The following is a 14,397-nucleotide window of genomic DNA, read 5'->3' as shown; positions in this document are numbered from 1 at the left end:
TCTACCCGCTCCCGAAATTACCCAGGCACAAGTCCCAGATATGGCTTTCCTGATGCATACATTGTGCATATAAGTCTTACGAACAGGCCACATACAATGTGAATTTTAAATGTGTTGTAATATGCTTACATCTGGAAAATAGTTCACAATGTGTTGGCAACCTCACTATACATTTAGCCCTAAGGCCCAAACAAAGTTGCATCTGTTCTCATGTGGTAGACAATCTTTTAGAGTCTTTTTATCTTTGCTCTCTGCTCTCCTGTAGCATAGATCCCTTTAATTGATACATCCTCTTCCTTTCTGTGCTCTGCTCTCCTGTGGCAAAAGTTTGTTAGAATCTTTAAGTCTTTGCTCTCTGCTCTTCTGTAGCAAACATCTGCTCTCATGTGGCAAATAACCCTTTAATCTTTTTCTTTCTTCTTCTTCTTTTCTTTTCTATTTATCATTCTTTTATTTTTCTTATTTCAATACCACAAATCGTTTTCACACTCTTCCCTCATCTTTCCCTAGATATTTTATGAAGAGTGAATCATAATATTTTTAGCTTAGGTTTGTCTTTCTATAACTTTTAAGTAAGTTACTAATTAACTCTTCTATTCTGTTAAAATACAAATTACTAATATATAATATTTTAAAAGTACATAGATAATAATCTTAATGCCAGAGTAAGAGTAGTATTTTCTCTATTACCCAAAACTTATTAACTTAAACTTTAAAAAATCTTATTACTCAAAACTCATTAACTTAAGCTTTTATAAATTATACACTATAAAAAGGGGGTTAAAATGGCAGTTATTTTGGGAAATTCTAACCGCCATTATGACCAAAACTGGCGCCTCCTAGAAACGCCGTCATTCTGGGCGCCACGCCGTAATAACCTGTGGATAATATGGCGGTTTTTTGAGGGTTAAAATGGCAGTTTGTAACCGCCATTATTTTCGCATAAAATGGCAGTTTTTGAACAGCCGCCGTTTTTACCAGGCTGTTGTGGCATCAGTTTTGTTTAAAATGGCGGTTGAAAACCGCCATTTTTACCATTATAACCGTCATTTTTACCAGATTATAATGGCATCTTTTGTGTTTAAAATGACAGTTTCTAGCCGCCGTTTTTACCAGGTTATAATGGCATCTTTTGTGTTTAAAATGGTAGTTTTTAACTGCCGTTTCTACCAGCATATAATGGCATTATTTTCATTTAAAATGGGGGTTTCTAACCGCCGTTTGTACCTAATTATAATGACAATTTTATGCTTTTTAAAATAAGATTGAAACTACCAATTTAAAGTGATATTTTCGAAACTCACTTAAAAATCTTGTAATAAGCAAAAGGCATAGTCATAAATCAAACATCATAAGATGATTTTTAATTCATACATGATCCAAAAGTCATAATCCAAGTCATAATTGAAATGTCATAATCCAAAAACAAAGTATCAAAGAAACATTTTTCAATAATACGTCTTAACATATAATTCTTAATATACGTCTTAACATATCAAGCAAGGTCATGCTTCCTTGTTGCTTGCTCCAGAAGACCTACTTCCTAACTCTTTTGGTGATGGAATCTCACTCTCCTGATCCAATCTCTACAACAAAAATATAACTATTATGAGCACAAGAAATGCAAGAAAAAGGCATATATTGATATACATTTATCATGTCTAATTACATAGCATTGATACAATAATGAGTAAATTTTTTCATATAAGTGGTATATAAATCAGTAAATCACCATGCCATAATGCTTTATGAGTCTTCCATTTGATATTCATCAAATTGATCAAGATCAACTTCATATAAATTGATTCATGAACAAATTTTACAAAGTTCCATCACTTTAAAATTCTTCCATCTTTCAGTACGTTGTATTTGTTTTGAAACAAAAAAATTTGACTCTGTTTTCACACATTGAACTATAAAATTTATAAATCAATGGTTAAATAAACATCTTATACAAAAGATCTCGATTTCTAAAGGTTATTGATAAAATAGAACTATACTTTCTAGGTTCTAAGATAGAATTAATCCACATATGGCCACAACTCCACAAGTTATACTTACTACCCCTTTAGCAATGCTATCAAGAGCAACTGAGCAATTAAGCGAAGTCAAGAACATATACTATCAATTCTATATCTCACCCATAGTTTTCATTCACATATGCCCAGGGTTTTGATAAAAGAAGAATACATGATTGGAATTGTATAATGTGTACGTTTCTTTTTAATATTTAGACCGGACTCAATGTGGAAAGCTTCCATATTGATAATGGATTATTTTACATGAAAATTTGTTTCAACAATTTCATGTGAAGAGAAGTTCAGAACAACGAATAAAGTTGATACCGTTAAATATTAATGCAAAATACTGTACACACAAGACAAGATTTACTATCACTCTAGCATAAGCTAGCACTACTACTAATTATATTAATAATAGGAATCATAAGCAGAATATGAATGTACCTATGAAACTTATTGAGTAGGGAACATTCCAGCCAATTGTATTGGAATTTTACCTCCTTCCTTAGAAGCAATATAGGAGACTAGCGCTTGCAATTGCGCTTTAACGGTAGCCAACTCTTCTTGCACATTTGAACCACAAGTAGATGATGTGCCAACATCATTTGAAGAACCTACATTCATTTGACTAATCCTTGTAGTGTTGTTCTTGAAAGCAATTGTTGGAACAGCTCCCATACCTAAACCTCGAACACGACCAGGGTGCTCTTTCCCAAAAACTACTCCAAGAGCATCAAGAGGAGAATTAACAGTTGATTCCATCGGTTGTTGGCTGCTATGTGCTTCAATCTTCTCCTACATATATAAAAAGAAAGAGAAAGAATAAAAAAATAGTATTATCTTATAAAAAAGAAAGAAAAAGAAATACAAACAAGTTACTTATTGCATTTTAGTCTTACCGCTATTTCTTTAGCCTTTTCATTAACATAACTTCCATCTATTTTCTTGTGAGTGATGTCCCACATTTGAACCCTACTAACTTCTTTTCCCGTCTCTTCCGTCTAAAATTTAAGAAAAGTAGAAAGACTCGATCAAAAAATAGCAGCCTACTAAATTAGATTAGATATGTAGAAAATTAAGAGATGATGCATGCATTATATTTGAGATAGATTAGATATGCATGCATTAATTGATTACCAATTCAGCCCTTCTTCTTGCAATTGATTTAGCACCTGAAGTATGAAGAATTATTTGTTTTTGCCAAATTTCTTGATTCCTCTTACAAATTTTCTACAAGTTAAATTTGGACACAATTATTACATTAGTTTGTTTAGTTAATAATGGGAAACCGAAGTGAATAAACACGAACAACTATGATAACAACCATTCTTCAATTGCAGATGGCAACTAGCATAGAATATAGACGAGTTTAGACCAGTTATTCGATGCATCAAATGAAAAGGATAGCATTTATAGAACAACTATGATTACATTTGCATGAAAGATGACTCCATAAAAATACTAAATTATGTAAATTTATAGCAATATTCACTTCTGCATGTTAACCGCAAGAACCATCATCTTTCAAAACTGACTTAAATAGGGTAAAAATGTGCACTAACCACAGTAATTTAGGACTAAAATAAACAGAGACTGTACCACAATTTAAGACTGCCCCGCAGCCAATAGTTCAATTGTAAAAATAAAGATCAGAACCTCTGGTAACTCTAGAGACACCCAGAAATCAAAATCACTCTTCAACAACATTGACTAGTTCATATTCAATTATATATATTCCAAAGGCTGTAAAAAAGGACAACATTTAACTAGGAGAGTAAGTACTTACCTGAGTTTCAGGCTTCAAACGATATTCTACGAATAAAGCCCATTGATCAAGAGCAATATCTTCTGGTGCATTATTTATGATATCAGTTTTACTCAACATCAGATCATAAAAATCATTCCAAATTTTTATCCTATGTTCCCTCCATTTTTTGCCAAGCGATAGGAGCAAAAATTATTTGGCCAAGTTATCACTCACTTTGAAGCAAAATCAAGCCTTCAATATTATAACAAAGAATATATATTATAACCAGCAAATATAACTAAATAATGGCAAAGAAATAAGCTTCAGAGTTTGAGTAATCTTACTAGAAAAAAAATATTCCATTGATTTTCAAAAAAGCTTGCTGGAATGTCTTACCACTTTTCAAAACTAATTGAAAATGCAACACAATCAGTGGCCAATTGCCCACAAACTCCTGCAAGGAGTCCAGCTGCTTCTCCTATTGCTGGATGATGTTTATCAAAATTGAAAATTATGCGCAAACCTTCTGGCAAATTATGCACATCCTTCACTAATAAATGAAGACGTGTACTATCTCCGTATTCATCTAAAATAGACAAATGAGTATAAATAAATGAGTATCAGACCAGACCAGAAAAGCTAGAAAACTATCTTAGCTTGCACATTCAAAGCTTAGTATATTGTTTAAATTTCTCATTAATTAATTATTAGCTATAACAGTGAACTGTATCAATCACATATAGATTATTGTTTTCTTGTCAATTACTCATATATACTTTATGAACATTATTGTCACAATGTATAGTAGTGCTATAAAATGATAAATAAATAAGAAAATAGAAGAGGTAGTTCTTTTGGGATTCTGGACCAGCCCTTATGTTATAATTAACTATCAACATATAAGCATATTGGAAGGAATTAAATTCCAATACAAGGAAGAGATCAGAGAGATGTATTTGAAGATAAAAACAAGTGAATTACTCCTCGAGATAAAAATGTTATTTAATATTAAAATCAGTTTCATGTAACTTTGTAAAAATATATATGTAATTTAATTTATAGTTAATAAAACATCTATACATACCTATGGCATCAACAGTCCAATAATATTTAGATTCACGTCCACGTTTACGTTTAGGTTCGGATGGATGCTCAGATATAGTTGCAGCAACTGATGATGGCTCAGAAGAATTTGAAGCTGCCGACTTGTCTCGGGAGGAACTTGCAGCTACTGCCGACTTGTCCCGGGAGGAACTTGCAGTTGCCGACTTGTCCCGAGAGGAATTTGAAGCTGTCGACTTGTCCCGGGAGGAATTCGCAGCTGCTGCCGACTTATCCCGGTAGGAATTTGTAGCTGCCGACGTATCTCGAGAGGAATTTGCAGCTGCTGCGGACTTGACTTATGATGCATTTGAAGCTGCCGACTTGTCTCAGGATGAATTTGCAACTGCTATTGACTTGTCTTGTGAAGAATTTGCAGCAGCTGCTGCTGCTGCTTTAAGTAGATTCTTGTACGTCTTTTGCTTTGGCATATCTGCATAATAGATCAAATCAATAATTAATAAATATAAAATAAATTGTGGATCAAAGCTTAGTAGTTGGAAATAAAATAATTAATAAGTATAGATAAAATGTGAATTATAACTAAATGAAAACTTAAATATAAATTTCATACTATAAATTAATTTAACCTCCTAACTATTCCGACATGTGCTCGTCTTCTCCAATGTCATCATCTAGTAGTTCATCATCTACCTCATCTCTTAAAAATGATAGATTATCACCATTTCCAAATAAAGAATCCAAGTTTTGCTCTAACTATGGCTCATTCTTGCATGCTTCATCATCTTCATTTCCCCCGTATCATATGAGTCTCTTGGCTTCAAATGCACGACAACACTCCAATCTTTATTCACTTCATCATTGACAAAATACACCATTCGAGCTTGTGAGGCTTCAATATATGGATCATCCTCCTCTCGATCACCACTGTGTATTACTCGTGAAAAATTAACAGAAGTAAAACCCCAACTATCCTATCTACAACCCCGTTCTCTAGTGGTGTCAGCCCATGTACATTTGAATAAAGTAACCCGAAATCGGCCGTTGTAGTTTAGTTCTATAATATCTTCTAATTTGCCATAATATGATAAATCAGCATTCCAAACATTAGCATCACTAGCGCTAGCAACACAAGGAGTTGAAGACATTAAGAAAACTCCACTATTCTGGATCTTTAACCCATTGTCTCGATTGGTAGTTCGAAAGGAGAACCCATTGATACTAAATGTAGAAAACCTCTTGGCATATCGTGATGGACCCCTTGCTAAGTATCTCAAATCCTCATGCACAGTATTCATAATGTCTGGGTTCATAAGCTATTATGATAGAACAATATATTAGTTATTATATCCACAAATACTGCTCAATATTAGCAAAAAAATGATCACTTTTCTATTTACCTGCGTAGGAAACCAAGTAACAATCTTTATTGACTCTTTTTTCTATCTCTACATTTGAAGGCCTTCTACCCTTAGATCGTCTTCGTACAAAATTTTTGAAGTCACTGCCAGATATGAAAGTTTAACTCTAACTAAACAACTATTTTCAAGTAAATAAAAAACATGTACGCAAATCCTTAAGTACTTACTCAATGAACGGTTTGACATATGGACAATTTAGAACCACATAGCGATGTGCTTGTTTTTTTTCCATAGGTGACAACTCAAATACTATGAAAGCTCCCTTAGAGTTACCCATTTGTGGAAAAAGCGAATCAACATGTGTATTGTAATTACCATCCGGACGATCATCAACATGTGGTGGCCTATTAAATCTTGTCTCAATCCCTTCTAAGTATCGAGAGCAAAATATAAGAGCTTCTTCAGCCACATATCCCTCAGCTATAGAACCTTCTGATTTAGCTTTGTTTCGTACATAGGACTTCAAATGTCCTAAATACCTAGTTTGTATAATTGGCTTTAGTAAGCAAGATATAACTAAGTGACAGGTTAAATGAACAACGATTGAAAAGAGATATTTACCTCTCAATAGGATACATCCACCTATAGTATATTGGTCCTCCAAGTTTTGCTTCATCAACTAGATGACAGGTTAAATGAACCATGATTGTAAAGAAAGAAGGAGGGAACAACATTTCTAAATGACAAAGGGTAAGGATTATTCAAGGTTGGAGCTTCTCAAGTTCAGTAAGACTTAAGCTTTTAGAGCACATCTGTTGAAAGAATGAAGACAACTCTATTAGCACTGTAGTAACTTTATCAGGTAGCACATTACGTATGGCAATGGGTAATAGTTGCTGCATAAGGACGTGCCAATCATGGCTCTTCAATCCAGAGAGCTTTCTTTGCTTCAGGTCAACACATCGTGATATATTACTCAGGAGACCATCTGGTACTCTTATATTCTTTATAGTGCGCAAGAATATATCTTTCATAGAATTTGACATTGTGAACAAAGATAGATGATATCTCCCATTTTCATCTGGCTATAAATCTTTTCTTATACCCATTTCTTTAAGATCCTTACGATCTTTGAGATTATCCTTTGACCTTCCGGTCTCATTGAGCAAAGTGTATAACACATTATCGCAAACATTCTTTTCAATATGCATAACATCTAGATTGTGGCGCAATAAGTTAGACTCCCAATAAGGAAGATAAAAAAAATATGCTTTTCTTCCTCCCCATCCCCGATTCATATTCTTTTTCAACAACTTTTTGGCGAGTCCTCTTACCTTTACTTGCCTGTAGTTCCTTCCCGAATGAAACATTGATGCCTTCAAGTTGTTCCAATATTTCTGACCCTGTTAGTGTTGCTAGAGAATCCCTCAACTCAACTTTTCCATTAAATTTTGCACGACTTAGCCTAAACTTATGACCCCTTTCTAAGAAATGGCGATGTCCCAAAAAACACTATTTTCCACCATGCTTTAATCTATATGAATCAGTGTTGAAGTTACATGTGGGACAAGCATATTTACTGTGTACATTCCACCCAGATAAGTTACCAAGGCTTGGAAAATCATTAATTGTCCACATTAATGCTGCTCACAATGTAAACATTTCATTCTTAAACCTATCTAATGTTTGAACACCATCATGCCACAACTCTTTTAACTCTTTGATAAGAGGTTGTAAGTATACGTCTATGTTGTTCTCCGACATTTTCTCTCCGGGAATAATCATTGACAAGATAAGTGATGTTGGCTTTATGCACTCCCATGGAGGTCGATTGTATGGAATAAGTACCACTGGCCAAACGCTATAGTTTGTACGCAAAGCTCCAAAAGGGTTGAATCCGTCAGCTGCAAGACCAAGACGTACATTTCGAGGATCTTCGGCAAACTTATCATGAAGTAAATCGAATGTCTTCCAAGCTTCAGAATCCTACGGATGCCTCATCTTTGAATCTTTCTTTTCTGCCGAAGCATGGCATCGCATTGACTGTGCAGTCTTAGAACACATGAATAATCATTGAAGTCTCAGTTTTAGTGGAAAGTATCGCAAGATCTTTGTCGGTTTCTGCTTTTTAGCATCGCTCCATTTAGATGTCTTGCATCTTTTGCATTCTTGCAAATCTTCATCCTCCCCCCAATATAACATGCAGTCATTAGGGCAAGCAGGTATCTTGGTATAATTAAGCCCTAGTTTGTTTATGGTTTTCTTGGCCTCATAGAATGTGTTTGAAATCTTCGCATTTCCAAAAGCATCTTTTATTAACTTGAAGATTTCGGTCATGGCTTTATCGCTTATTCTGTATAAGCACTTTATGTGATACAGACTAATCAAGAAAGACAGTTTTGAATACTTTGTGCAACCTTCATACAATTGCTCATTACCATCTTCCAACAACTTGTAAAATTCTACATTTTCTCCATTATGCTCTTCATTTTCTGCATCTTCCATGTTGTCTTCATCTCCATCTCCATCTTCTATATTGTCTTCATCTCCATCTCCATCTTCATTCAAGTTAGGTCCAGCAACTCCAAACGCATCATTGAGCATTGTTACCATTGGATGTTGAGATGCCGAATCATCTTGTATAATATGACTAGTTTGATGAGCTTGTGACCCAACTCCAACTTCTTCTTCACCATGCCAATACTAAACTTTGTAGTTTTCTGGAAATGGCTTGACTATTAAATGTTCAAAAATTTTCTCTTTTGTTTGCCACTTGCCAAAACTACACACTGGATAAGGGCATTTAATCTGATGACCCCCGAGAGATCAATGCTCAAAAGCAAAATCCAAAAATTTGTTTAGACTATCTTTATACTCGTGCGTGTTTCGTGGTTTTTCAATCCATGACTTATCGATTGACATGACTAAGAGGGACTACAAAGAAGAATATTAAAAAATCTATTCATTAAAAATCTCTCTCTCTCTCTCTTTCTCATATTAACTTGGCAACTAACTAGTATATATCAGCAGGCACTACTATAAAAAGAAATTCTTGTATGTCAAATTATATATCAAACAAATACTTAAATAGTATTCTAAAAGAAATTATAAAAAAATTATAATTACCTCTTTCAAATGATAAGTTTGTGGCTGTAACAGTAGCTTTGTGAACTTTTTCTTCTCAAGTAGTTGTATATATGCAAATTAAATTTTTTCTACAAGATAAAAAGAGACAAAAAAATAAATAGAGCAAATATATTATTCTCAGATTGCAAAAAGAAAATAAATTATCAATTTAAAATTAAAAATTAACCTGAATCATAAATATTAAATTAAATAAATTAAAACTTTAAGTACCAAAATTAAACACAAATATAATTTCAGACAACCATCTAAATAGTATTAACTCATTGAATTCTTATACTTGTGGAATCTTGATATAGGTATCATCCAATCCCCTTTACATTATTATATATGACTGAAATGTATATAAAGGAAAATCAAATAAAAGTTATACTCTTTCAAGTTGTATAACGGAAAATCAAATAAAAACTGAGACAAATTATATATTAGTATAATTTCCTTACCCATGTGTGGTAATAATCATCATCATGAGAAGAATTTTAGACAAGGGCCAGCATTTATTAATAATTAAAATCAGTTATATAAATCAATTATATAAATCGTCAGTTGTCTGCTTCACATTCAATTGTTGCTCAAAATGACTTGGCACATGGATAGAAGACAACTGACCCAAAATTTTCACACATTGGCTGGAAAAGCAAAAACCAAAATTGCATTCAATCTTGTCAGACCTTATCCATACTTCGAGGAGACAATGGCATAAAACATCAAAATCTTAACATTTGACATATATAAACATAGAATCTAAAATTTTCAAGAATACAAAATAATTGAAACCTGACAATATTAAGTAGTTTCGATTTGTGATCATAGAAAACAAAAATAGTTGATACTGAAAATCACCATTAACTATTATAAAGTTAATGTACTTGCCACATGCTTTAGACTTTAGCAAAAGTAAGAGCATCAAAGTGGCAAAAAATTGAGTTTAGGGTGTATGATTTTTGTTTGAAAGAGAGGGGGAGATTCTGGTTTACCTTGTCTTCTTATGAGGCATGCCAGTAAGCTTGGTGCCGTAATTATTATAACCCTGAGCCCTCTCATTGCTTTGTAAAATACTTTCTGGACACACCATGGAAAAGGAAACAAAATAAGAAAAATTGTAAGCCCATGCAACGAAATTTGAAACACCACCTACCATGTCCTACCAATAGGCTTAATCTGTCTTCTCATGAAAGTTGCAGCAGAAAATATACAGAAATTAAACAATATTTTATCTCCTCTATCACTTCCTGGACATTAAAAGCATGAAAAAATATAAAGGGGGGGGGGGGGGAGGGGGAGGGGTTTTCTGGAGTGCATTTTTTGTATCTACTATCTAGGATGAAATGTTCAACATCATAACATGATTGAAAGAAAATACTCTTCAACTAGCATAAACCATATCATCTCTAACTAAAATAACACATAATCAGGGTTCTGTTCTGGGTTACTAAGGATATTGCATGCCAGAAGGCACCAGAAATAAGAACTACCAAAGCAAATAGTCAACTGATACATGATTTATATAACAGATTTGAGAATTAATCATGATACATGTGATGACATCATTTGTTGAATTCACATACATTTTTTTATATAAATGAATGTTCAGTTAATACCAAAAACATTGAACAGACCAAGGGCAGTAGAGCTAAATAACTACAGAGATTACTCATTTATAGCTACCTGGGTGAGCAGATCGTGTGGCCAAACCTAGTGGTGTTTCCTTCTGCAAACACAAAGCAGTTAACACTTTAGTGCAACCTAAACTTCTACAATCGAGAGGTAACAGAATTAAAATAACAAAATCCCCAGATTATAACAAAAACAGGGTTCTACAAATAGGGTTCTACAAAGAGAGGTAACAGAATTAAAATAAAAAATGATGAAGTGTTCAATAATTTTAAGTAGTGCTAGTTTCTAATATGCATTCCTTAGCTCTGAGTGAATGAGAACAGCAACAAAAATCAGATACAGGGTAAGCAATTTTCTTAACAAATTATATAATAATATAGAAAATCTATATATATATATATTCTAAAGGCAAGAAATTTATTCTTGTACGCAGAAATTAGATATTAAAAACTTACTTAAATAGTATTCTAAAAGAAAATATAAGAAAATTATAATTACCTCTTTCAAATGATAATTTTCTTTCTTTTTTCTTTCCTAGAAAATATTAAAACTTGAAGCTTTCAAAGTAAAGTAGCTAACAGAAAGAATTGAAGAAAATCTAAAACCTGTTTCACATAAAAAATTATCACCAACAAATTCATGTTAGTTAAAGCAAGTTAGTTAGTTATCTAAATAATCAAACAACTGGTTTACATAAGAACACAAAGACACACTATCTGTTTTCAATTAATTCTTATTTCTTCATTCCTTGGTCAGATGCAAAATCTGGTGGTGCCTATTTGAATAATTGATTAAAAACCAGCTGAAAGTCTCAAACACAAGTAAGACAAGTGAGTTTAATAGTCAATATAGGGTATCTGAAGACATGTAAAATTGAAATTGAAAGTTAAAATATAAAAAGGGATCAGCAAAAACAAGCTATGTGAATTAAAAAAAGGCCTTAACATGTGAATAAGGAATAGAATATACTAAAAATCTGACTGGTCATTGAGAACATTTAAAAATGGAGTGCTTTGAGAACTATTTTAATCCAGAAACTGCGCCTTAAAAATTGAACCAGCAAACAAGAAAAAACAAAAGCAGAACGCATTTAAAAGCATTCAAGATGCAGTGAGTTATTAAAATCAGTTTGCAATTGAGTGCAGCAGCAACAACTATAATCAATGTCAATTTTTGACTAGTTAATAAGCTCAAAAACTGCAGCAAGGATAAATTCAGCCATGATGAATGCAGCTCATGTTGAATTTGACACTGAAATCCGCAGATAATTCAGGATGTGAGTGAGGCTTGTGAAAAAGCTTTTTATATACAGTTTCTATGCAGAGAGTAGTTAGTAAATTTCTTCTATAAGATAATAAGAACAACCAGCTGTATATCAAAAACATTTTACTGCACACCATAAGCGCACAAGTCCAAATTAAACTGTACCCAGAACAATTTCCTACCTCCAGAACAAATAATCATTGTACCCACAAGGTTCATTAACCCTTCTCCCATTAATAGTCATATAAGAAAAACTGTACAATCACACAATAAACAAATAAAAATTCCATGCAATAGCAAGAGAAGCATAACAATTCATAAACCTAAAACCTAGACAAGCCACCACAAAGCTTCCAAATGAACTAAAAGAAGAATGACAAGAAGCATATACCATCATACGAAGCTTTCAGATTCAAACTCATGCTCAATCCACATAAGAAAATGACACCCCTACTTCCAAAACCAATAAAATAAATAAATAAAAATCATTCAGCAATAAGAGTAACACCTTAGCAATTGCTTTGGGTGGATATTCTGCTCCAAGTTTTGGATCAACACACTGCTTGACTTTATCCTCGCTAAATCTTGGTGTAGCCTGAAATACAAGTTGCTATGATAACCTAAACTGGAAGATATATAAAATTTAATACATCTCAATTAACAAACCCAAACTTTTCTAAATCAGAAACGTATACAAATACAAATTTAAACAAGTCAGAATACTAGATACTTGAATCAGCATAACAAAACCAGTTCAGATAAGAAGTGGTCTTTAATCAACATAACCAGTTCAGAACACTAGACATTGGCACTAGATCTGATATCGGGGGGAGAGAGAGAGAGAGAGAGAGAGAGAGAGAGAGAGAGAGAGAGAGAGAGATAGGTAAGGTTACGAAAACAACCTTGCCGGCTTTGCAAGCAGTGTCGACGGAAGATGTAAGGAAGGAAGATCCAAGATCCAAGATCTAAGATCGTCGACTGGTTGAACACAAGACCCGATCGGCGTCAATCATCCCGCACGAACGTCAATCGAATGCTTCAACACAAGACCCGATCGCAGAGCTTCAGAGAAACAAAAACCCCAAAAAATCAGCAACAAAAACAATTTTGAAACCATAACCTGAGCAAAAACGAAGAAATCATGTAATTTCAGTTTCGGTTTCTCCTTCTCTAAAGAACTTGAGAGGGAGCTACAGAGAAACAAATCAGTAACTTAGTTTAACTTGAGAGGGAGAAGTACCTGATGCCAGGGCATTTTGGCCAGTTTTACTGACCTTTTCTTTACTGTTTTTAAGGTAGTTTCATGCATTTTCTTAGGAAATAAGCTAGTTTTGGGTGGATATTCACTTACATCTTGATTCAAGCATACATTGAGCATTTTACATGATTTCATCAGGATTTTGCATGAATTATATGATAAATTGGATGATGCATGATCCATGATTAAGAGCAAGACTTTGATGCACTTTGTTTGATTGATTTCAGGCCAAAAGAAGAAGAGAAGAGCCACATTAGTGGCTACGTTAGTTACACTAACGTGGGCACTAACATGGAAGGAAGGAAAGCCACAACGTTAGTGAGAAAAGTTAGTGGCATTAACTTTGAAGAAAGGAAATAGAGCCAACGTTAGTGACACTTAACATTATCACTAACGTTGGCCAATGCTCATAAGTGGCCACGTTAGAGTCCACGTTAACTTAGTTAACGTGGCCTCTAACGTTAAAAGGGGGAAAGGAAGCAAACGTTAGTGACATTCAACATTGTCACTAACGTTGGCCTAAGTGCACAATGCCACATTAACTCCCACGTTAACTTGGTTTACGTGGGAGCTAATGTGAAGAGGCAAGGGTGGTCGACAACGTTAGTGACACCCAACATTGTCACTAACGTTGAAAGCAACCACACAACCCCAAGGAGTCACGTTAACTTCCACGTTAACTTAGTTAACGTGGAAGTTAACGTGAAGAAGAGAAGTTGTCAACAACGTTAGTGACACCAAACATTGTCACTAACGTTGCCAACACAAGCCACAAAGAGCCACGTTAACTCCCACGTTAACTTAGTTAACGTGGGCAAAAGTCCCACCTGACAGCCTGACCATGCCTTCTTCAAACACGCATAACTTGAGCCACAAAGCTCCAAATGAGGTAATTCCAGTGACATTGGAAAGTAGGATTCCAGA

At 34.0% G+C, this 14,397-nt stretch overlaps 1 protein-coding gene and 1 pseudogene across 1 annotated transcript; both read right to left on the bottom strand.

The window, feature by feature from the left end:
* Positions 1-2,474: 2,474 nt before the first annotated feature.
* Positions 2,475-2,986, bottom strand: LOC107609263 (uncharacterized). Its single transcript, XM_021110484.2, has 2 exons — positions 2,921-2,986; positions 2,475-2,816 (listed from the first exon to the last, which is right to left on the bottom strand). The coding sequence occupies exons 1-2, from the start codon at positions 2,984-2,986 to the stop codon at positions 2,475-2,477; spliced, it is 408 nt and encodes a 135-aa protein (XP_020966143.2).
* Positions 2,987-6,808: 3,822 nt separating this feature from the next.
* On the bottom strand, positions 6,809-9,113 carry LOC148577738 (uncharacterized; annotated as a pseudogene).
* Between the last annotated feature and the right edge of the window lie 5,284 nt (positions 9,114-14,397).

Source organism: Arachis ipaensis, chromosome B1 (assembly GCF_059453495.1).
Source record: "Arachis ipaensis isolate K30076 ecotype BB chromosome B1, ASM5945349v1, whole genome shotgun sequence".
Lineage (NCBI taxonomy): Eukaryota > Viridiplantae > Streptophyta > Magnoliopsida > Fabales > Fabaceae > Arachis > Arachis ipaensis.
This window is presented reverse-complemented; position numbering and strand designations above follow the sequence as displayed.

Bases quoted from the DNA above. Each gene is read 5' to 3' on its own strand.
- LOC107609263 (XM_021110484.2), bottom strand. From the start codon at position 2,986: ATGTGGGACATCACTCACAAGAAAATAGATGGAAGTTATGTTAATGAA. The intron at 2,817-2,920 runs GTAAGACTAAAA...TTATATATGTAG, and splicing joins AAAAGGCTAAAGAAATAGCG to GAGAAGATTGAAGCACATAG.